Below are 24,555 nucleotides of genomic sequence, written 5' to 3' on the forward strand. Positions count from 1 at the left end.
TCGAGGGGTTTTCCATTTGCAGCAGTCTAAATTCAAGTCACTGTTTCATTTACATTTCAGTATCCTTACCAGTATTCCTGTATCCTTATCCCTTCAGCAGAAGCAGTAGCGTAGCAGATCTAGTCCACAAAGACCAAGCCTATGTACATTCCATGCTTACTTATAAGCATCTGATACACTGATACTGTATTTCAGTCATTTATTACTGTTTGGTTTTTGTGTGTCTCTTTGTGTCCATATTTGCAAATGTCTGTAGCTGAAGTTCAGAGAAACTCCTCCTTAACCGCAAACATAAGCAGACTCTACCCCTCCTTTTCCTCTTCACTTGCACTCTATTCCTCCTTTCTGACGGAGAGTTTTATCCTGCATCTGCTCTGGAGTCTTGCAAGGAGCCACTTCATCTGGGAAAGGTTTTAGATAGAATGTCACCATCTCTGATCTGAGAAGATCTGGGGCTGCAACGGTCAGCCAATGCAGAGAAGAGGAGAGAGAGATCCATGAAGGAAACTACAGGTGAGCAGAGAGAAAGAGACAGATGAGATGCCAGATAATCCAGAAGAGACATAGTCAACATGAGGTCAGAGTCCAGACAGCATGCTTCATTAGGCATGAATTTATGTGATTTTTAATTATTAACTGAAATAATGTTTACCCTGCACTGACAAAGCTTTCTTGAGAAAGGAAATATGAGTTTCTTAAACTGACACGAACATTTTGAACTGTAACTACTTCACTAAAATTATCCTGCAGCAGAAAATCCCCAAATCCCATATGCTTTCTTTGTACTTTTCTGATGATAATTCCTTCATCTTTTCTAACTGATCTGACTTAGTTTTATTATGTATTGGAAGCTCAAAAATCCCCCAAATCCCTCAGACTTTCCTTGATGTTTGTCAGTAAAGTGTATATAATCCTCAGACTTTAAAGGTTTTTAAACTTTTCTTAAAGGCTTCGTCAAGCCAACATCTTCAGTTTGTATCTGAGATATATAAGCACCGGCTTCTGTATACTACTTTTAAATAGTTTTGTTCGAAGTGTATGATGAACAAATACAAATATGGGGAAACTACAGAGCTTTTCTCTTGTATGACTTAAGGGTTCAGATTCCACAGACATGAGGGAGTAGTTGTCTCTTAACTTTTATAAAGAATATCTCTTTGGATTTGAGAATTGCAGACAATTCTGTGCCTAAAACTTTCACATCATCAATAAACATTATCATCATCCTGTATCATGTTTGTCAGCAACTAATTTTATTTTATTTTATTTTATTTTAATCATTGATTCCAAAACACAATGTTGTTCAAAAGTCACTCTGATATTATTAAAATCCTGTTTTAGACCAGGTTTTATGTTGTAAACGATTAAAAGATGTTATAAAGAACTTTTATTATTTACAATGAATAATTATAATAATAATAATAATAGCGAGTTGAAAAAGCAACATTTTTAATTTACATGTTTGTTAATTTTAGTTTAGTTTATATACTTCATTTGATTTACAAATCAGACTCAATATTGCTGTAAGGACAAAGAGTATTTTCGTTGCAATGCAGTAACACTCATAGATTTTGTATTTCTTAATCTTCCAGTTATATGGAATATAGTAGTTTTATGAAAGTGTCTGTACTGTTGTTTATGATGGTTCTCTCAGGGACTGTTTAGGGAGCTTTTCTAAGTACACGGTGCACATCTTTAATTGGGTTATTTTATGCTCAGTGTTTTCTCTTCTGCATTCATTAATTAGTCATCTCACTTTATCTACATAATGATGTTAAATGGTTTTAAACTTTTGGCCAATATAGTGTACATGCCAGATTTAGTGTTTTTGGTTCTTTATATTAGAATAATAACTGAATCATTGCACCATGTTTTAAAGAGGGGCAGAGGATTCTCAGATTGGCGGTCAGAAAACACAGAGGTTAACTGGCTGTTTTGGGGTAATGATGAAAAGGAAGAAGAATTTAGTGGAGGACAGCGCCACGCTTATCTCCCTCTCGGACCATCCTGAACAAGCCTACGGGAGCATCGAGGTACACAACTGCCTGTGGTTTTTATATAAGCAATTCAATTCAATTTTATTTGTATAGCGCTTTTTAAGATACAAATCGTTACAAAGCAACTTTACCAAAAAAATTATGTTTCTATAATATTAGTAGTAGCTTTATCAGTGGGGACTCAGTTTATGTACATTTGGCAGACATATATAGAAAAATCAATTAAAGACATAATCAAACACAAGACGAACTATTAATAGCAATTATTATGATGCCATCAAACATGTAGCAAAGTTTGGTAGTTCTGTATGTTGTTTCAGGGTTGGCATCATCTGAGGACCTCTGCAAGTAAGTGCAGGTTGTTTACAAACTCATCAGAGCTTACAATGAGAGGAAGCTAATTAGTGGGTAACAATGCAAGACAAGCATGCCAGATTTCCTCACATCGCTCCACCCGAATATTATAAGACACACATCATAGGCATGTCCTTGTAAAGATTTTCTTGTACGCATGATTGTCTCTTCTTGTGCATATTGATAATGGAGATGTTTGCATGTTATTCACAGACATGTGCAGCAGCTCAGGAAAGCAGGAATGTGTTCAGTGATGGGGTCACCCGGATCGGTGAGTATGGGGAGACCAGCACATCAATGAAAACAACTTCTGCATCTATAAAAAAAAAACGAGATTTGCTAAAACTTCATCTTCATTTAGTCATTTTGAGAAAGGATTGGTCAAAAAGATATTTTTCTTACAATATTTCCCAAGTGTTTCCTGTAATAGATTCATCTGTATGCCAAACTATCAATGTTTGATAAATTGATATTACATAAAAAGTGAGTGCATATGATAAATATGAAGTCATCACTGTGAATGTGTCGTCAGATTTTGTCTTGGTTTGGGAGGAATCTGTGAACCCCCTGAAGTCGGCAGAATCAGATGAAGTATCGTCCGGTTCCTCGAGTGACACTCAAAGGAAGTGGAGGACAGAGTTTCTGTCCAGACTCCAGACCGCTGGCCTTCATCAGGAGATGGTATGAAACTTTGACTACATTTTCATGGATATCAAATTCTGTTTTAGTCCAAATACAATTTGTGCGGCCTTGTGGAAAAATATGTACACTTAGCATACTTTAAAAAGTACTGTATGTTAAGTGTACTCATTTTGGAAATAATATATGCATACTTTAAAAGCATATGTGACCCTGGAACACAAAAGCAGTCTTAAGTCTCTGTGCTATATTTTTTAGCAATAGCCAAAAATATATTGCATGGGTCAAAATTATTGATTTTTCTTTTATACCAAAAATCATTAGGATATTAAGTTGTAATGACGAAGTAGAGGCAGTCGGATCCATCTGCAGGACTTTATTGAAGCAGGTATCAAACCAAGGATGCACAGAGCATAAAACACTAAGGTAGCACGAAGCAACATGCAGCGTGGTAAAACAACACTTCACAGAGAAACACAGAACCAGGCAGTCCAGATAAAGGGGGGATAATGATTAACAGGTGGATATGATGATGCTGATGAGAAAAAACCAGACAGGGCTGAAAACTAATGATAGCAGAAGGGAAGGATGGGAATTGCAGTCCTAGAACTCAGGTGACAAGGAGCGCATGAGACCGGAGAGAGGTGAAGGCGCGCGCTCAGTGACAGGCGCGCGCTCCGTGACAGAGCCCCCACCCTGCGAGCGGCTCCGGAAGCGAGGACCTGAACGACGGCGGGGTCTTCCACGGGGTCTTGGAGCGGGACGATCTGGGTGAGTGTGATGGTAGGTGGTAAGAAGAGCAGGGTCCAGGACGTCCTGAGACCTGACCCAGGAACGTTCCTCAGGGCCATAGCCCTCCCAGTCAATCAAGTATTGCAGTACCCCGCCGCGACATCTGGAGTCCAGGATGTCTCGTACCCGGTATGCCTCCTCGCCTCCGACCTCAATTGGGGGAGCCTGCACGGAACCGATCCCCTCCTGGGAGCGGCAGCGGGTCTGAAAAGACACATATGAAAGGTGGGTGAGATTCTATAATGTGCTGGGAGAGCCAAACGAAATGAGACCGGAGTGATCTGTCGAAGAATCTTGAAGGGCCCAATGAAGCGAGGGGACAACTTCTTGCTTGGGAGCCTTAAACGCATATCACGGTTGGAGAGCCACACCCACTGTCCAGGCCTATACCGCGGACCCTCACGTCTCCTACGATCCGCATGAAGTTGAAAGTGGCGGATGGCACGTCGCAGATGGACATGAGCGGTATTCCAAGTGGCCTTGCTGCGTTGCAACCACGTATCCACTGCAGGGAGGTCTGACGGCTCTCCTGACCACGGGAAGAGAGGGGGTTGGAAACCTAAGACACATTGGAAGGGCGTTAGACCAGTGGCAGGCTTTACCAGGGAATTTTGGGCGTACTCCGCCCAAACCAAGAATCGGCTCCAGTCCTGTTGGTTCTCGTAACAGTATGTCCGTAGAAACCGAATGAGGTCCTGGTTCGCCCATTCAGCCTGACCGTTAGACTGCGGGTGGTATCCAGAGGTGAGGCTGATGTTGATATTGAGTTTGGAGCAAAGTCCCCTCCATACACGGGAAGTGAACTGAGGGCCACGGTCGGAGACAATGTCCTCGGGGAGACCAAACAGACGAAATACGTGATTGAGAAGTTCCTCCACAGTTTGCATGGCAGTGGGTAGACCCTTAAGGGGAATGAAACGACAGGACTTGGAGAAGCGATCCACGACTGACAGCACTGTGGTGAATCCCTGAGACGGAGGTAAATCCGTTACGAAATCCACAGCGATGTGGGACCACGGGCGCTGAGGAACTGGAAGTGGCTGTAAGAGACCGGCAGGTTTAAGGTGGGAAGATTTGACAGTGTTACAGGTGGAACATTGATGGATGAATTTGATAACATCAGCCCGGAGTGTGGACCACCAGAAGGGTTTGGAGACTAACTGTACAGTAGCAGTGATACCTGGGTGTCCCGCGCTGGGTGTGCAGTGAACCCATTGAAGCACCCGCTCACGGAGCTCGAGAGGCACGAAAAGGCGGTCCACAGGACACTCGGCCGGTACAGGAAGAGCTTGTTGAGCCTCAGTGACCTCAGAGATAATATCCCACTGCACAGGTGCCACGATCAGAGTGGGAGGTAGAATGGGTTCTGGCTTGGTGATTTCGTTGAAATCCTCGAACTGACGAGACAGAGCATCAGCCTTCCCGTTCTTGGACCCAGGTCTGTACGTGATCCTTAAATTGAAACGGGAGAAAAACAGTGACCAGCGAGCCTGGCGAGCATTCAAAGGCTTGGCAGACCTGATGTATTCAAGGTTTCGGTGGTCTGTGAGGACGGTGAAAGGTTGACGTGCCCCCTCCAGCCAGTGCCTCCATTCCTCCAGGGCAGCCTTCATGGCTAGAAGCTCCCGGTCACCCACATCATAATTGCGCTCTGCCGAGCTTAACTTGCGGGAGTAAAAGGCACAGGGAAACATTCTTGCAGGGTTACCGTGACTTTGGGACAGGATCGCACCCACTCCAGTGTTCGAGGCGTCAACCTCCACGACGAACTCCCTCTCCGGGTCTGGATGATGGAGGATGGGTGCGGCAGTGAATCTCTCTTTCAGCTGATTAAACGCTGCAGTACACTCAGAAGACCATCGGAAGCGCTTCCCGCCCTGGAGAAGAGATGTGAGAGGAGCCACAATGAGACTGAAGTTACGAATGAACCTACGATAAAAGTTGGCGAACCCCAGAAATCGCTGTAACTCCTTCACAGAAGAAGGTTGAGGCCAGTCCACCACGGCCTTGACCTTGCTGTCATCCATGAGAACCCCCTCAGCGCTGATGACATATCCCAGGAAGGTGATGCGCGTCTGATGAAACTCGCACTTCTGAGTTTTGACGTAGAGCTGATTCTTAATCAAACGTTTGAGAACTGCACGCACGTCCCGTACATGAGCTTCGAGAGTCTCTGAAAAAATCAAGATATCATCAATATAAACAATAACCCTTTGATTCAGCATGTCCCGGAAGACCTCATTAACGAAAGACTGGAACACAGAAGGACTATTGGACAGCCCGAAGGGCATTACCCGATACTCATAGTGGCCAGTAGTCGTAGAAAAGGCCGTCTTCCACTCGTCACCTCTCCGTATGCGAATGAGGTTGTAAGCGTTCCTCAAATCCAATTTGGTGAAGTACCGGGCTGAGCGAAGCATCTCCAGTGCTGCAGGGACTAAAGGCAGAGGGTATTGATATTTCACAGTTACCTCATTGAGACCACGGAAATTGATGCAGGGCCGAAGACTCCCGTCCTTCTTCTTGACGAAGAAAAACCCCGCGGACGCCGGGGATGTGGAAGTGGTGATAAATCCTTTAGCAAGCTGTTCCTCGATATACGCTCTCATGGCCTCAGTCTCCGGTTGCGAAAGTGGATACACACGGCCGTGCGGGGGAACGGCTCCAGGTAGAAGTTCAATGGCGCAGTCACTGGACCGGTGCGGGGGTAAAAGTGAAGCCTCTCTCTCGCTGAAAGCCTGAGCCAGATCATGATATACAGCAGGAACTCCTTGCAGATTCACTCTCTCGGGGGAACTGTGGCTAGATTCAGGACCATGGAGAGCAGGCAAGCAGTGGGCGTGACAGAAAGGGGACCATTGATTGATTCTCCTGTCGACCCAGGAAATGAGAGGGTTGTGTCTCTCCAGCCATGGCAATCCCAGAATCACAGGATGAAGGGGTGAGTTTATTGAGTACAACTGAATTCTCTCTGTGTGACGAGACCCGAAGTTGAGCGTCAGAGGCTGCGTGATCTATTGTACCTCCCCTGTCCCCAGGGGGCGTCCATCCAGAGCGGCCACAGCCACATGAGACTCACAAGGAATGAGAGAGATATTTTTAGACAAGGCAAACTCCAAATCGACAAAATTACCAGCGGCACCAGAGTCAATTAAAGCTCTTGTTTCACAACTACTCCCATTAAAATACAATGAAACTTCGAGGGTGAGAGAACGTGGAGAATTAATCAAAGGACTCACCGCAGAGGTATCACTGGATCTGGGTCTTACAGGACATGAAACTCTCTGATGACCGGCTTGGCCACAGTACAGGCATAATTTACTCCGCATCCTTCTCTCACGTTCCTCTGTGGTGAGATGTGTGAAGCCGACCTGCATAGGCTCGTAATCCGTGCCGGAAGGGGGAGGAGTGAAAAAGCTGGATGTGAGAGGCGTGCGTCGAGAGCGGATGAGATTGTCGAGGCGAATGGCAAGCTCCATAAGTTCTCCGAGGGACATCCCATCATCACGACACGCCAATTCCCCTTGCAGATGCGTTTGCAGCCCCCTACGATACAGCAGTTTAAGCGGTGACTCTGTCCACCCCGTCTGCGCTGCCAGGGTGCGGAAGGAAAGCGTGTAATTCCCTATTCCACCGTACGCAGTGGAATTCCATTGACTTAATGTGAGGAGTTGTTCCCCTGGTTCCTTGCCGCCAGCGGGATGTTCAAATACCTCTCTGAATTGAGACATAAACACATTAAAGGAGGGAAAGGTATGATGACCCCCAGACCAGAGAGCAGTCGCCCACTCCAACGCCCTCCCGGTGAGTAGTGAGCAGATGAATGAAACGCGGGACGCGTCATTGGGATACAGCTGGGGTTGCTGGCTGACGAATAATTCACACTGCAACAGAAATCCTCTACAGGCAGCTGGTGAGCCATTAAACTTCTCTGGTAGAGATAATTTGGGATTGCATGCAGCCGTACTCACGCTTGATGTGACGGGCACAGGTGCAGCGGGAGCTTGAGCTGAATTAGCGACCGCGCTCTGCAGAGTGAGAGTATGAACAGACCTCACAAGTTCTTCGGTGAGATTCGTTATCTTGGTCAGCTGCTGTTGGTGTGTGAGTAACACAGATGCCTGGGAATGAACCTCGGAAGCAAGACTCAGGAAGTCTGCTGGATCCTGTGGTGGTGAAGTGTTCTGTAATGACGAAGTAGAGGCAGTCGGATCCATCTGCAGGACTTTATTGAAGCAGGTATCAAACCAAGGATGCACAGAGCATAAAACACTAAGGTAGCACGAAGCAACATGCAGTGTGGTAAAACAACACTTCACAGAGAAACACAGAACCAGGCAGTCCAGATAAAGGGGGGATAATGATTAACAGGTGGATATGATGATGCTGATGAGAAAAAACCAGACAGGGCTGGAAACTAATGATAGCAGAAGGGAAGGATGGGAATTGCAGTCCTAGAACTCAGGTGACAAGGAGCGCATGAGACCGGAGAGAGGTGAAAGCGCGCTCAGTGACAGGCGCGCGCTGCGTGACATAAGTAAAGATCATGTGTAAATTTCCTAGCATTAATATATTAAAATGAAATTTTTTGATTAGTAATATGCATTGCTAAGAACTTCATTTGGACAACTTTAAAGGTATTTTTTTCAATTTTTCGATTTTTAGCACCCTCAGATTCCAGATTTTCAAAAAGTTGTATCTTTATATGTAATAATTTAATAATTTCTTCTGTTGTTTTATGGATTGGCTAAAGTGTTTTGCTGAATGGCCTGACAAACATTAATGGGAAACTAAAATATACTTTACAGTCATTTCTATTGAAACTTGTGTGGTATGTATTTAAGTACATTTGTTATTACACATTTGAAGATGAGAAGATGTAGATGCAATTTATTACATTTAAAATATCTTACCTTTAATAATGTAATATTAAATAACACACTACAGTAAAAATTACTAAAAGTACTTTACATGTGCTTTAATATACTAGTCAACAGATATAATAAATACATTTACAAAATAAGGCATGATGTTTTAAAATGTACTTTAAAGTCAAAATTTCAATTTGAATTTTATTAAAATGAGCACTTTTTAAAGGTGTACTTAAGTGTGTTAAGAAACTGTCACGAAGTCATTTTATTTCATTAATATTATCTGCAAGTTTATATATATATATGTATATTTATGTTCTTAAATGTAGTCTATGTTTAATTAACATAAATTAAGGAATTACCGCTTTAGGTTTTCTGAATGTTGTCTTAAAACATTTTCTTTAAGGATTGCTTTAAGATATTTAAAGAAGCATCAACACTTGTGCTCTTTTAAAGAACCAAAATCAGATCTTTTTAGTTGCCCCGAACCAGTCTGTCTGTAAGAGCACTTTTTAATGCAGATCGAGTTTGGAGCTGAACTCTGCAGGAATATGGATCTCAAGGGCCATAGTTAAGAGTCCCTGATCTAATGTAATGTCTTTCTCCTGCTGTGAGTGTGTCTCAGAAAGAGGTTGTGCAGGGAAAAACAAAGACTACTTATGTCCTTCTGAGTGCGCCCTGGAAGGTACTGTGTTATTATGCAGAGGAGATCAGTCTTCGAGTGCCATTACAGGTAAATCACACCTGATCTTTTGTATCATAAAGTAAATGATATACTCAGTATCTTACTGCCCTCCTCTACTGGATGTTTTCAGGTAGTGACAACTCCAATATCAATCTGGTCTGAGAAGATCCTAGAAAAACTGCACATCCCAAATATAATGGCACAAGGTGTTCCCAACCTTCCACCGGACTACTACACCTGCCAGTTCCGCAGCAATAAACTAGAGAGGTACTGATCCAAAAAGGGCATCTTTCTTTTCAAAATCATCTTGTTCTTTTAGGGGTCTACTGGTCCTCAAATTAACATTTCTCATGTTTTCATCCAAAGTTTATGAATTAAACTCGTACTGAATGTGATCCTATCATAGTTTACTGTATTTGGATGTGTTCTTACAGAAAATAAATAAATTAATAAATTATCCTCAACTGAGCAAATTTTTATATATATATATATATATATATATATATATATATATATATATATATATATATATATATATATATATATATATGTATATATATTATGAACATCTTACATTTTTTTTTATGCAGTAAAAATTTGAATAAAAATATGTGGAGGGAAACTATTGACAGGCCCACTTCAAGAATATGCACCTCGACACAGTTTAACAAGTTGGCGTTTTGTAAACAAAAGGAAATGAGCTTAAAAAAACAGTAAAACATGTATCTGAATCCTGTGTGCTTGACAAAGAGGATCTGAGTCTGTCATGTAACATGCAGTCCATACACTTTAGTGTTTGCAGAGAGTCAGCACCTCCTCAAAGACAAACGCTTCACACACTCCCAACACACACTTATGCAAAGTACTTGCTTCCTGTGTCAAGTGACCCATATATTTACTCACACACACTACAAACAATTTTGTGGTCCAAGGGTTAAATTGTATATATATATATATATATAAGTATTATTGGTTAAAAATATAACTAAAATAATTTAGCAATATTTTCAACACAACCAGCAAGTTTTTCCTATTAAAGATTTATAATTTTTTTTTAAAGCTGTTGTTATTGTTTTGCAAAGAGCTCACATGTGAGATGTGAGGTCTCGTGTAAATATCATTTTTTTTGTGCATTTTAACTGGAATATTTTACTGTGCATTTCGAATCAAGGTTTTGCATGTATACACTGTTATAAAGAGTGTTCTAAGAGAGTGTTTAATAGAATGCATCTTGTTTAATGCTGCTTTTAGGTTTCTTGGTCATGAAAACAAGGATACTTTTTTCAAGACCACACAGAGGCACCAGATAGTGAGTTTTGAGCATTTTCCTGGAATTTGAGGTGCACTAAGAATTTTTTTTGTTTTGCTAAGTGAAACGACCAGTCTTTATACTGACATCTGTTGCTGTGGATGCAGCATTGCTTGAAAGTTGGTAGTATTTCACAGATGTTCTTTAAGGACAACCATGATGCATGGCATAGAACATCATTGTAGGCACTGACATTAAATAAAAAGCACTATTCATTGTCTTACATGTACAAAACATTGTTAGTGCACTGTACAGTGGACAAAATCATTTTTCTTTCTCTGTTAAGTTCTTCACACTGATCTGTCGGTTTTCTGTAATTTCCTTGTTGTAAAGCTGTATGAGATATTAGCCAGGACTCCATATGGATCATTGAAGAGAGGGGAGGTTGGCATCGGCAGGCTGGTTAGTGAGCACGTTCTCACTGCTGCTTTTCCTTTACATGAGGTACAGTAAGAGTCTTCTACATAATATCTGAATAATACTTTAACAAACACACCAATTATGCATGTATCTCTCTTTGTTTACATATGTATGCAGCACTACAAACTGACCTCTCTTTATGCATATTCTTTCATTATTGATGCATTTTTTGCACAATTTCACAAAAATGAAAGAGAGAAAAAAAGTATTTACAATCTTGTCTATGCAAGCTTTGTTTGATGTTGATTTTGAACAGCTGATGATTTGAGTTCTTTCATTAGGGTCCATTTGAGATGCCAAAGACTCCAGTAGATCCACAGTTTCTTAACATGAGACAGATCCTGCATCACTACTGGGCTCGCTGGGCTTGCTGGAGGAAGTACCAACCTCTGGATCACATTCGTGAATACTTTGGCGAGAAGATAGCACTTTACTTTGCATGGTTGGGTAAGACAGAACATACATTTAGTTTATACAGAGACATAAAACATGTAAACGTTTTATCTTATATCTATTATATTTTTTGTTATTATTTTATTTTATAATGTTATTTATCTGTTATGATAGTGTTACATTAGTTAATTATGTTGAACTAAGGATGGAAATACTTCTTAAGCATTTTTTTTTGCTTAGTAAATGTTATTTCGACATTACTAATACATAATTAAAATAAAAATTTCTATATGTTAATATTATTTAATGGGCCTGAGTGAACATGAAACAACAATGAACAGTTGTGTTTTCATTAACTTTTAATAACATTAGGAAAGTCATTTTAGGTGTTGCTCTTCATTAGTTCATGTTAGCCGATGTGTTAGTTGATGCAAAGTGTTACTATTAATAGTAATTTGTAGACGATTAAATAATTACTGAGTAGGAAGAATTAATAAAAAATTTAATAAAATAGATAAACAAAACCTAAACAAATATATATAAATAAAGTAAAAAATTAGCAAAACGCTTGTTAACTAAAATACAGTTTTCATCATAACAGGCTATGACTATCTTTCTGTCCTTATTTCTCTTGTCTGTAGGTTTCTACACAGGCTGGTTATTACCAGCAGCAGTAGTGGGCTTTATAATATTTCTATTTGGTATCTGGCTGATGGTAACTGATGTGGCAGCGTGAGTATTATCACAGAATTGTTAATAACATTAATAATATTGCTGACCTAGCACTGATCCTGCCCCTTGACCCCACAGAAAAGAGCTGTGCACCAGTGAAAACACCTTTGTCATGTGTCCGCTATGCAACATCTGCAGCTACTGGAACCTCTCCAGCATCTGCTATACCTATAAGGTGACATTCCTACAAGTTTTTAAATTATGTTTAGCATTTTAAATAACCTTAAAATAACTTTCTCTGTGAGCTATCGCATTTTGTTCTTAATATACTTGTTCATACATTTTCAATAGGCAGGCTTGCTATTTGACAATGGAGGAACTGTGTTCTTCAGTATATTCATGTCTCTGTGGGCCGTAACCTTCCTGGAGCACTGGAAACGCACAAGCTCTATACTCTCCCACCGATGGGACTGCTCCGAATTTGAGGAAATAGAGGTGATTAAATTGGTTACAACGTGTCTTAACCCTTAGTATTTACAACTCCTCAAACATGCTTTACCTCTCTCACTTTCCATAATATTTCCATTCTGATGTTAGGAGAGGCCAAGACCAGAATTCACAGCACTGGCGCCCATGACGGTTCGTAATCCTGTGACTGGGGCTGAAGAGCCCTATTTCCCAGAGACTCAACGACTGAGTCGTACTCTAACCGGTAACATGGTCATCATTCTAATGGTTAGTCAATGGATATCCATCTCGCAACAGTTGAGAAATTATCTCCAAAATTTGAAAATTATTATCATCATGATTCACTTTTATTCCTTGTGCTTGCAGATTGCCATTGTTTTGATATTCCTAATAGCCATTATCCTGTATCGAACCATTCTAAGCATCATTATCTACAGATCACAAAGTGCCTTCTTCATATTTTCAGTAAGTTTATTTCTATTTCTTTTGATACCTGACCAAATTATCTAGATAGCGAACAAAGTTTATGAAGCGACTGTTGCTCAGGCATCATTTGGATATACATTTGCATGGGCATTTAAATTATCTAACACTTCTATTTGAAGTTACATGATAACCCTTGTGAAAAAGAAGTACACTTTTAATAAGACTACTCATTATGAAAACAATTTACTTAATAAATGAAAAAATTGACTTTAAAGTGCTTTTTTACTTGTGTAAGTAGGACTTACTGTAAGTACATCTTTATATATGAATTCACAATTACTTTTTATTAAAATATGGTTAAAGTATACTGAACTATAAATGAAAATTTACTTTAACATAATTGCTATTGAAGCATCATTACTGTATCTGCAGATCACAAAATGCCTTCTTCATATTTTCAGTAAGTTTCTTTCTATGTCTTTTGATACCTGACCAAATTATCTAGATAGCGAATAAAGTTTATGAAGTGACTGTCGCTCAGGCATCTTTTAGATTTGACAATTTGGATATACATTTGCATGGACATTTACATTAGCTTACACTTCTGTTTGAAGTTACATGATAACCCTTGTGAAAAAGAGGTACACTTTTAATAAGACTACTCATTAGTAATGAAAAAGACTACTCATAAATGAAAAACTGGACTTCAAAGTGCTTTTTTACTTGTGTAAGTAGGACTTACTGTAAGTACATCTGAATTCACAATTACCTTTTATTAAAATATGGTTAAAATATACTGAACTATAAACGAAAATTTACTTTAACATCATTGCTATTGTTTCGGGTCTTTCAACATCATACAACCACACCCAGGTGTCTAAGCCAATGGTGAACAGTCTCCTACTTGTGTCTAGAAGCTTGTGTGGTCCACGGATTGCCACTTTTGATCCACAGCCATCCAGATGCCTTCTCAGCGGGCTCCATGAGGTTCCTGAAGGCTTTTTTCTTGTGTGGTCCCCTGATTCGCAAGAGCTTGAGGGCCCTGCAGAGTGACTGGCTGGAAAACCTTTGGCAGCCAGCATCAATAGGCAGGCAGCGGGTATTCAATCTTCTGCTATGGCATTCACCTGCCAACTTCTCATACTTGGCCCTCTTTCTTTCAAAAACCTCTTCAATCCAGTCTTCCTAGTCAATTCCAGTAGAATCACCTGCCTTGATGCTTTTGAAAAGAGGGCCATGTCAGGCCTAAGTGTGGTTGTAGCGGGGATTTAATTGTCAGTCTCGAGCTGTTGCCAAAAGTCCCCTTGCTGAGAACCTGCTCTAATGTGGTTTCACTCCAGGCTTGACAAAATGTAGTTGTGTGCTCTGCTGGCTGCTGGTGCTTGCTGAGAGAGATACCTGTGCTGAGGGTTCCTGCGATGACCCTCAACACCTAGTCGTAGCACCACCAATAACATCTCTCTCCCAGGCTTTAGGGCAGCAGCTTAATATGTGTTTCAGGGATCTTTCTTTTTGGCAGTAGGTGTTTTTCAGGCCCCCAGGAGACAAGGTTTGTTGGGCTGGGAGGACATCGTAGAGTGTTTGGATAAGGGTCCAGATCAGGTGTGGCTTCACTTTCCACAACTCAACCCAAGAGATCTTTCGATCAATCACCTGTTCCCATCGAGTCCACGCCCCTTGTTGTCTTGTCCCCACCATCCTGCTAATATGTCTTTCTCACCCCTGCTTGGAATTATTCTTGGACCAGTTGATGCCTGTCCTTTTCCCGGGCCTTGTCATATCAAGGTTTATGGTTACAGCAAAGCCCTGCATGTCCATGTTGTCCCTGTCCTCATCAGAACACTGTGCAACAACCGTGCTTCAGCCTGGTCGACTGCCTCCTAGGCCCTTCAGTTCCTACCTGTCCTCACGTCTATACCAGCTGAAGAAGCTTTGGTGTCAATGTACAGCATCACCTCTCCTGCTCAAGAAACCATGAACTCCTCCACCAGGCTACTGAAGGGCAGTTGTATCATGATCTTACTCCCGTACAAGGCCAGGCTGCTGATGCTGCCAGGGAGACCAATGTCTTTTTGGCAGCCTCTCCCCGCTATCTTATCCTATTCACCACCAGGTGGTGATCAGTTGACAGGTCCACTCCTCTCCTTTCTGTGTCCAGAACATACGTCCACAGGTTCAATGATACCACTACAAAATTGATCAAACACCTTTGGCCTAAAGTGGTCTGGTGCCTACTACATTTATGAACAAACATGGTGTTTGTTATGGCCAATCCATGCTAAGCACAGAAATCCAATAACAAATCTCCAAATGGGTTCAGGTTCGGCAGGTTGTTTCTTCCAGTCACCCCCTGCCAGGTTTTTCCTTCATCCCCAACTTGCATAAAAGTCATTCAGCAAAACTATGGATTCCCCCTGTGGTATGCCTTCCAGGACCCCACTCAGGACCTCCAAGAAGAATGTACACTCTGAGTTGTGGTTCCGTATGTAAAAATAAAAAGTCAGAGCCGTCCCTTCCAATGACCCTTTCGTCTACCAGGCTAAACTCAAACACAGTGAAGCTGAGTTGGGGACTTGTGAGTATTGCCACCCCTGTTTGGCAGCTCCCACCCTAAGTGACTCCAAAGAAGGAGAGAGTTCAACTTCTATCCTGGAGTTTGGTTCCAGAGCCAGAGCTGTGCAAGCTGGTAACTCTCAACCTCCAGCTTCTTCTCCACCAGAGAGTGCACATTCCATATTACTCAACCAAGGTAATTATGGCCTGATTCCAGGAGAGGGCCCTGGTATCCCTATTCTGGTCTTTTGACCAGGGTCTCACTGTTATGACTCATTTGTGTCATAGGGAATTATGGGGAGGGGGAATCACTCTTTGTTTGGCCTCTCACCTTGGACAAGTTTGCCCATGGAGACCTTAACAGGAGTCATGAAGGCACTCAGATCCCTCCAAGGGTGGGTTATTTAAATTATGTTTCCTGTAAGTACAGTTTTTAAAGTATATTTAAGTTTTAAAGCACTCTACAATTCATTAATTTAGTATTTGACAAGTTTTTTATGTTTTCCCAGTCAGCTCCACCCAAACTTGAAACTTTTTTTTTTAAGTTTTGAAGGACGCAAGAGGACAACTCATCTTTACTGTTTTTATTTTTTTCTGTTTGCAAAGGCTTAGCAAACCATTAGTATAAGCAGCGCAGATGTTATTTCAGTAGTAGAAGATTGATAACCTTTAAAAATAGATTCAAACACAAATTATGCATTAATTTTGGGAAGTCGTGGCCTAATGGTTAGAGAGTCGGACTCTCAATCGAAGGGTTTTGTGGGTGGGGGGAGTGCATGTACAGTGCTCTCTCCACCCTCAATACCACGACTTAGGTGCCCTTTGAGCAAGGCATTGAACCCTCAACTGCTCCCCGGGCGCCGCAGCATAAATGGCTGCCCACTGCTCTGGGTGTGTGTTCACAGTGTGTGTGTGTTCACTGCTCTGTGTGTGTGCACTTCGGATGGGTTAAATGCAGAGCACGAATTCTGAGTATGGGTCACCATACTTGGTTGAATGTCACTTCACTTAATATAAATAAAGGTATTTAATATTTTACATTCTATTGAATTCTATTGAATGTCAAACGATTAATCGCAATTAATCGCATCCAAAAGTTTTTGTTCACATAGTATATGTGTGTCTACTGTTTATATGTATTGTATTATAATTTATATTATATAAATTTATTTAATATATTAACATATTTGTTTTTCTTAAATATATACATGCATGGGTGTGTATTTATATACATAATAAATATACACAGTACACACACATATATTATGTGAACAAAAACTTTTGTGATTAATCGTGATTAATCATTTGACAGCACTAAAATCAACATCAAACTTAGCATCATTACACACTGTAACTAATTCCAGCAAACAAAATCCACTAAATTTAAACACAATACTGACATTTCCTAACTTCAAAGTTGATACTTGACATCAACACAGATAAAAATGTTAACAATGTTCATGCCAGTTGCATCTTCAGGGTTGAATTTCAGCTGAATTCTCTAAACTTTTCACCTCCATGGCCCTGTCCCAAATGGCACACTCTGGACTTGTGGACTTCCTCAGAGTCCACACTTTGGTAACGTCATGTAGTGCAGACCCATAGGGCCCTTGGCGCGAGTCTACGAGGGCGCATTGAGAGGTATTTTTGGGACAGACTCGATCGCCACTCCGGAAATAACGGTCTGGTTATTTTTTGACAGGAGCTGCAGGTTCGGGGAATATGCTGTCTATTGTTGTTGTTGTTTTTACCAATGTGTTTGTGAGATGGCTTGCCATGCAGAGAAATCATATTTTTGCTTTTGCTTATGCCACCTGGGCATTAGACAATATATACATGCTTATTTAAATAATTTATACAGTTGTAATAATACATACTGTTCCATTTGAACTAAGATTACAATTTTAACACATAATAAACATGTGCATGAGTTTCAGATTAATTTACAGGTTTAAATATAAATACAAGGTTTACATATGACTCAGTAAAGCCCTGACATTCGGTTCTATTTATTTAATGAATCATAATGCGATCGTATTATACAACGCGCTATTATTATGTTTGAGATATTAACCACTGGTCGATGACCATAATGTTTGTATAAACTGTAGGTAACAACTGGTAAAATGTACACCTATGTCATAAAAACCATAATGATACCTACACTTAAATATTTTCTTCTCAGCCATGTCATCAATTACTCTTGAGCGAAATCTTCCTCCTATCCGTTGTCTGATTGGCATTTTGCAAGGATTCCTGGGTAGTTAAAGTGTGTGGAGCCTGCATCTATGCGGGCTTCGTGGAAGACTGCTTCAAGGGTACAAACGGGGCGCTGCTGAGCACACTTCAGAGCGTTAAAATGCTGAATGGAACGGCCTATGGACTCGTGGACTCGGTGAGCACACGCAATTTAAGTCCACAAGACCGAAAGTCCACATGAAGTGCGCCATTTGGGACAGGGCCCATGTGCTTTTAGAGGTGCACCATTTTATTGTTCCCCCTGGAAACACACCCTTATAGCTTCCATCTCAGCAACCACACTGCACTGCCCTCTGCAGTAATTTATTGATCTTCTTTTTCACAAGCAATGTTTCACAATGCAAAAGTTCCTAACCTGCCTAGATGTAACAGGCTAACCGGTCTAGGAGCAGCATAAAATTTGCTCAAAATTTCAAAAAAGTCTTGGAATATAGTAAATTTGGTATGTTTTGCATTCAAGATTAGCCATATTTGCCAACTAGCTTGGACTAGCTAGAATTTACCTACAGTACTATAATTGAAACATTTTTGCTAACATGTTTTTTTACTAACATTTAAAGTTGATTTAAAATAATTATTGATTAGATCAGATATTGCAGCACAATTTTTACATAATAATTTACTTACTAAGAGAGCTTTTCCACCCCATAGGCTGGAAGGATAGCTAGCCTTACTGGTTCTATGCTAAATTTGCTGGTTATTCTGTTGTTGTCACGGCTCTACACTTACCTGGCCCAAATTCTGACACGATGGGGTAAGCTATTTTATATTTGCACATACTATTTTGGTGTTTCTTTATGCACAGCAAAGTATTGTCTACTTCCGTCTATTAGAAATGCATCGCACCCAGACCAAATATGAAGACGCGTTCATCCTCAAGGTCTTCATCTTCCAGTTTGTCAACTTCTACTCATCACCTGTTTACATTGCTTTTTTCAAGGGCAGGTGGGTAGCCATGCTGTACGAATGAATCAATATGGATGAAGATTCAATATTCATCTAATATTTGATCTGTTCTACAGGTTTGTTGGATACCCCGGAAACTATAACACACTCCTAGGAATCCGAAATGAGGATGTAAGTGTTTACATTGTGGGAAAGCAACACTTCTACCTTTTCACTTGTTGGAATAAAACACAATTTACACTGTCAGCCATATCTAAATATGCAATTTTGCAATATTTTCCACACGACAATAAAATGTGACGAAATGTGCAGATTATGGAATATTTTAATAACTTAACTTGGTTCTGTCTTGTGTTATGTAGTGTGGTGCCTCTGGATGTCTCATTGAACTAGCTCAAGAGCTGTTAGTCATCATGGTAGGCAAACAAGTCATCAGCAACATCCAGGAATTTGTCTTGCCGTAGGTCTTTATGTTCAATGCATCTTCTTAAAGATCTTGTTTACTCATTGTTATATATGAAGAATTAGGGCCAATATTTACCCCTGTCTTTCAAACAGTAAATTAAAGACATGGTGGCACAGGAGGAAGCTGAAGCCAGCTCCCAGTCAGGAGGTGATTGATGAACAAGACAGTGAGCCAGAGCTCAGCCCATGGGAAGCAAACTATCAGCTGCTGGTGTGTGAGGGGCTGTTCGATGAGTATCTGGAAATGGGTGAGTACTTATGTCTCTTGCATAGTAAATAATTTCTAATGTCCCAGTTTCATGTTTAAAATCCCAAGTTGTGTTATGTTTTATTCTTATTGTTGCCTCTAATTTTGATTACATTTATATTATGCTTTTTTTTTTCCTCATCTGAAACACAATATATATTACCATCATATCAAAAACTACAATTTTGGTGGCTTTCAAATCGAATGCCATTGCTGTTCAACTCGGATCAAAGGCTGATTTTGAAACTCTTTATCTTGTCAGTTTTGCAGTTTGGCTTCATCACCATCTTTGTAGCAGCCTGTCCCTTGGCTCCATTGTTTGCCTTGATAAATAACTGGGTGGAGGTGCGTCTCGATGCCCAGAAGTTTGTGTGTGAGTACCGCAGGCCTGTTGTGGAAAGAGCACAAGACATTGGCATCTGGCTGACAATCCTAAAGTTCATCTCCTACCTGGCTGTCATCAGCAATGTAAGTGTCTTTGTCATTTATAGTGATAATTTGGGACCAAGCACAAATAGAGACTAGAACCTTGAAAAGTTATAATGCCTCTCCACCCCTCTATTGCCACTAGCTGTATAATCTGGTTCAGCAGTATATTCATTACTTTCATAGATTTACCTTTAGCTAAAAACGTTTAAACCACTGTTCAAGAAATAAAAGAGCTGGTGGGATTAGTACTACTGCTTATCAGAGGCTACAGAAGACAGTTACTTGTTTCCCCGAACACAAAAGAAGTTAAATTTACCCTGATCTTTCATCACCCCACCCCAACCGCCTCTTAATGGATGTTTTTTTTCCTTCTGGAGCATTATTGAGCGTTTGAATCTTCTGTAATAGTTGCATATGAGTCCCTCAGTTTTCCTCAGTGTGAAAAGATGGATCTCAAAATCATACAGTCATTGTTGGAAAGAGTTCAAAAATGTCTCAAAACCAAAGAATTTGTGGGATTTTTCTGAAGAACAGCAGGCAGTTTAACTGTGGATTATTCAGGGAACAACACAGTTTTAAGAATCAAGGGGATTCTGAACCAGGTCATTTTTATAAATTCAACTACTATTTTCTCTTGTGGACTATATGTAAGCATATTTTTATGTGAAATATCTTATTCAGGTCAGTACTAAATAAACAATAACATCCATTTTGTATGATCCCTCTTATTTTGGTAAAATAATTAACATTCTGCAGATTTTGAAAGGGGGATTTAAACTTTTAACCTCAACTGTATTGACAATTTTGATGGTGATGATGCAATATTCAACACTTTGACTTGAAAATGTGTTCCACTACTGATTAAAGAATACATGCTGTAAAATGTAATCCCCCTTCTACAAATTAAGGCCTTATAAAGTTCTTAAATCAGAGCAGTCTCAATTGCAGAAAGTCTCAAATTCATAAAGTCATGACATTAAATGCACGGCAAAAGATTAATAATAATAATAATAATAATAATAGTTATGAAAAGTGAAAGTGAAGTGACATTCAGCCAAGTATGGTGACCCATACTCAGAATTTGTGCTCTGCATTTAACCCATCCGAAATGCACACACACAGAGCAGTGAACACACACACACACTGTGAGCACACACCCGGAGCAGTGGGCAGCCATTTATGCTGCAGTTGTGGGTTCGATGCCTTGCTCAAGGGCACCTAAGTCGTGGTATTGAAGGTGGAGAGAGAACTGTACATGCACTCCCCCCACCCACAATTCCTGCCGGCCCGGGACTCGAACCCACAACATTTCAATTGGGAGTCCGACTCTCTAACCATTAGGCCACGACTTCCCCACAAAAATAAATTCATAAGTTATAATAATGATAATAAATTAATTAATAAAATTAATAATAATACATTGTTTATTTGTGTGTTGTTTTCCAAAATTTCTAAACATCATTAAATCAAGATTAATTATTTACTTTAGATGCTAATTGTTTTTTTTAGAGTTTATGCTTAAAATAAAAACAAATATCTTTAACTGGGGTATGAAAACTTATTTTCCCTTTGAACTTTTTAATAAACATTTTTAGCAGTTTCTCAGAAATCAAGACTTTTTAAGTAAATGTGTCTTGATTTAAAGAATCTTTAGACATTTGTACTGGAAAACAAGACAAAAGTACTGACAAAGAAAATAACTTTAAAAGTTAGTTATATATTGTAGTGACTGGGAGATGATGTTCAATGCAGAAGCTTTCTTTCTTTTTTAAATTAATGATTGAATTAACTGAAAAGCACTGGAAATCTGTTGGAAGTTCCTATGTGTTCCATTCAACTTATTTCAAAAATTGAGATTTTAAAAAGGTCTTTAAAAATGTGTTATTTTCATAAAACCTGCAGACACCCTGTATACATAGCTGAAGAAAATTAGACTGCGTTGCATCTCAAGGAATTTTATCTTTTTATCAAATGTCATAATGTGTCTTTTGACTAGACACTCATTTTAAAAACCTTTTAATAATGGCTCAGTGCAAATTCACTTAAGTGCATCGCTGAGATAGAATGTTGCCCTTCAGTAATCTAACATTGTATGATATATTTTATTAAATGAATCAAATGATAGTTAAACTCAAAGTAATCATTCAATAATTGAAACGGAACAATTGAACAACTGAACAGGGTTGAGGAACAATCCTCAACCCTGTGGTGCATCTTTGGCACATTTCAGTCTTACAGTGTGTGTGCTATTGTTCTGCTTGAGCCTGCCATCACTGTTAGTCTGATCAACACTGAATCGTTAGCTCATTTTACAGCGTTTGATGTCCACAAATTTCAGTCCAACATCAAGTTAATTAGACAGGCTGCATGTCTTGTTTGACGCTTTGTTCTTTTGCCAGGCTTTCCTGATTGCCTTCACGTCAGATTTCCTGCCGCGGCTCTTTTATCGCTACACTACAGGCAGCATGAGAGGATACATCAACTTCACCCTCGCAGTGGCTCCGGCAAACTTCACCCAGAGCCCCGTCACATGCAGGTGAAGATCCAACTGTTTCTATAATGCACTACTGCTCCACAAAGATTGTTTCATATTTTGAAAGAAGACTCTTCTGCTTACCAAAACTGCATTTATTTAATAAAAATACAGTTACTGTAACATATGAAATTTTTTTTTTTTTCAATTTAAATATTATCAATATTGAAAACAATTGTGCTGATTTTTTGTGGAAACCATTATGCATTATTTTTCAATATTTTTTGATGGATAGAAAGTTTGAAAGAACAGCATTTATTTGAAATAGAATAGAGATTGAAATTCAGATCAGTTTATTTTTCAGTCACCTTTGATCAATTTAATGCCAAACAAAAGTATTAATTTCTTTACAAAAAAAAAACAAAACTCTGAATCATAATGTATATTTGTTGTAGTTTTTTATAAAATGGATTGTGCATACAAAGATGTGCCACTCTATGAAACACCTAGATATCACTTCATTAAATAGCAGAAATGCTGAGATGTGTAAGGTCAGTAAAGACAGAGGCTGATAAAGAGATTGAATTTTTTTTTTTTTTTTTCAGATATCGAGGCCTCAGAGATGAGAAAGGACAGCCCACACAGGATTACTATCATTTGCTGGCCATTCGACTGAGTTTCGTCATTATATTTGAGGTGCACAGTCTAGTATTATTTTGGACAAACTTCCTTTGTTTTTGCATTTTTGCACATACATTCGTTCTGAAAATGGGTCCATGATGTAATTTTCTACTGAAAAAATTTAGTACAGTGTTTAAAATGTATTTTATTTGATTATGAAATTACTTTTAATATAAAGTGGCTTACGATTTGATTTGAACACAATTTTAAACATTTATGTTGTTGTTGTTGTTGTTGTCTCCCCCTCAGCATGTAGTTTTACTGATTGGGCGTATTATTGACTGGATGGTGCCAGATATTCCCGAGGAGGTGGAAATTAAGATCAAACGAGAGCATTACATGGCCAAAGAGGCACTGGCTGAGAATCAGGTGACTTTAGACTATAATAGATGGATGCTATTGTTATGAAAACATAAATCAGAATTAATAATAATAAAAATAACCAATTCTAATCTAATAATTTAAGCATTTAGCCTTTTTAAAGCAAGTGTTTTTCTCTGTTCATCTCAGTCTTTGAGTAGAACTGTCCTGGAGCAGATGGAGAAGCAGGTCTCTGAGCTGCGACACAGAGGAAGGACATCGAGTCCTATCAACAATATCTCGTCTCCTGAAACCCAAGCCTGACACTCTGATAGCTGACCATAGTTATATACTGAGCTGGCCATTCTCTATATGTATAGATGCTTTTTTATTTAACTGAACTCTAAAGACATTATGAAATAATGGTTCCCTACATCTTCATATGAACGCTGTCCTTAATTACACAAGAATCAACCACTGTGTCTCACTTTCTTAAATATGTTAAAAACAGTATGCTGAACATACTTGGGTTTTAGAAATGTCCCATCCAGACATCTTCTAGCGCATAGTGTAAGTGAACGGAGACATTTCAGACTGATTAATGTGACAGTAGTTCCCTCTGTTGGTCAAATGATCATACATGATTAAAGCAGGCTGAATTATGTCATTTGCTGTTTTTAAAATGTATCACTATTGATGATATACACTTTGGAGGAAAACATAGGACTGTAGCCCATTGCAAATACTGATCCGTGTATTCTTTAAAGATCATGACTATTAAGCAAGTTAAATACAAGAAATAAAAGTAATAAACAATGTTTGTGTTGTATTTTAGGCTCAGATGTTAATAGAATGACAACAGAAAGACCTTTCCTGCTTATTGTTTTTTTAATCTTGAAGAGTTTCCCGCTTTCAGTGGGTGGATGATCAACTTTAACAAGACTAGACTAGAGCTCATTGTCTTTCATCTCAAATATGTGCCACTAAAAATGATAGTAAAATAGACACTGTCACACAATTTGTGTTGGTTTTACTGGTTATGATGGAACTTGTATTGGTTTTAATGGAAAATGTAATGAACCTTGTTGTCTGCTATTGGTGGCTTGTTAAAACCAATAAATCCTAATGGAATATATCCCAAAAACACACTACAGATGTTTTTTTTTTCAAAACAGTATCAGATTTATTAAACGGACACATTCAGCACTGACACGTT

The 24,555-nt window shown here is 39.5% G+C and overlaps 1 protein-coding gene across 1 annotated transcript; it reads left to right on the top strand.

Annotated features, from left to right (window-relative positions):
• The first annotated feature begins 344 nt into the window (after positions 1-344).
• On the top strand, positions 345-24,053 carry LOC132108523 (anoctamin-7-like). The gene is made up of 24 exons (XM_059515218.1): positions 345-513; positions 1,880-2,033; positions 2,565-2,622; positions 2,884-3,032; positions 9,279-9,386; positions 9,469-9,605; positions 10,590-10,647; positions 10,981-11,091; positions 11,349-11,514; positions 12,102-12,192; positions 12,271-12,367; positions 12,484-12,627; positions 12,730-12,867; positions 12,967-13,065; positions 18,490-18,592; positions 18,672-18,783; positions 18,861-18,915; positions 19,107-19,204; positions 19,303-19,457; positions 19,719-19,924; positions 22,285-22,421; positions 22,964-23,054; positions 23,289-23,408; positions 23,550-24,053. The coding sequence occupies exons 2-24, from the start codon at positions 1,944-1,946 to the stop codon at positions 23,661-23,663; spliced, it is 2,637 nt and encodes an 878-aa protein (XP_059371201.1). The 5' UTR covers positions 345-513; positions 1,880-1,943; the 3' UTR covers positions 23,664-24,053.
• The last annotated feature ends 502 nt before the right edge of the window (positions 24,054-24,555 follow it).

This window comes from Carassius carassius, chromosome 28 (genome assembly GCF_963082965.1).
Source record: "Carassius carassius chromosome 28, fCarCar2.1, whole genome shotgun sequence".
In the NCBI taxonomy this organism is placed as follows: Eukaryota; Metazoa; Chordata; class Actinopteri; order Cypriniformes; family Cyprinidae; genus Carassius; species Carassius carassius.

Excerpts from the sequence above, each read along its gene's own strand:
- LOC132108523 (XM_059515218.1), top strand. The coding sequence starts at position 1,944 with ATGATGAAAAGGAAGAAGAATTTAGTGGAGGACAGCGCCACGCTTATC. Across the intron at positions 2,034-2,564 it reads AAGCCTACGGGAGCATCGAG|ACATGTGCAGCAGCTCAGGA; the intron begins GTACACAACTGC and ends TGTTATTCACAG. Across the intron at positions 12,368-12,483 it reads GCATCTGCTATACCTATAAG|GCAGGCTTGCTATTTGACAA; the intron begins GTGACATTCCTA and ends CATTTTCAATAG.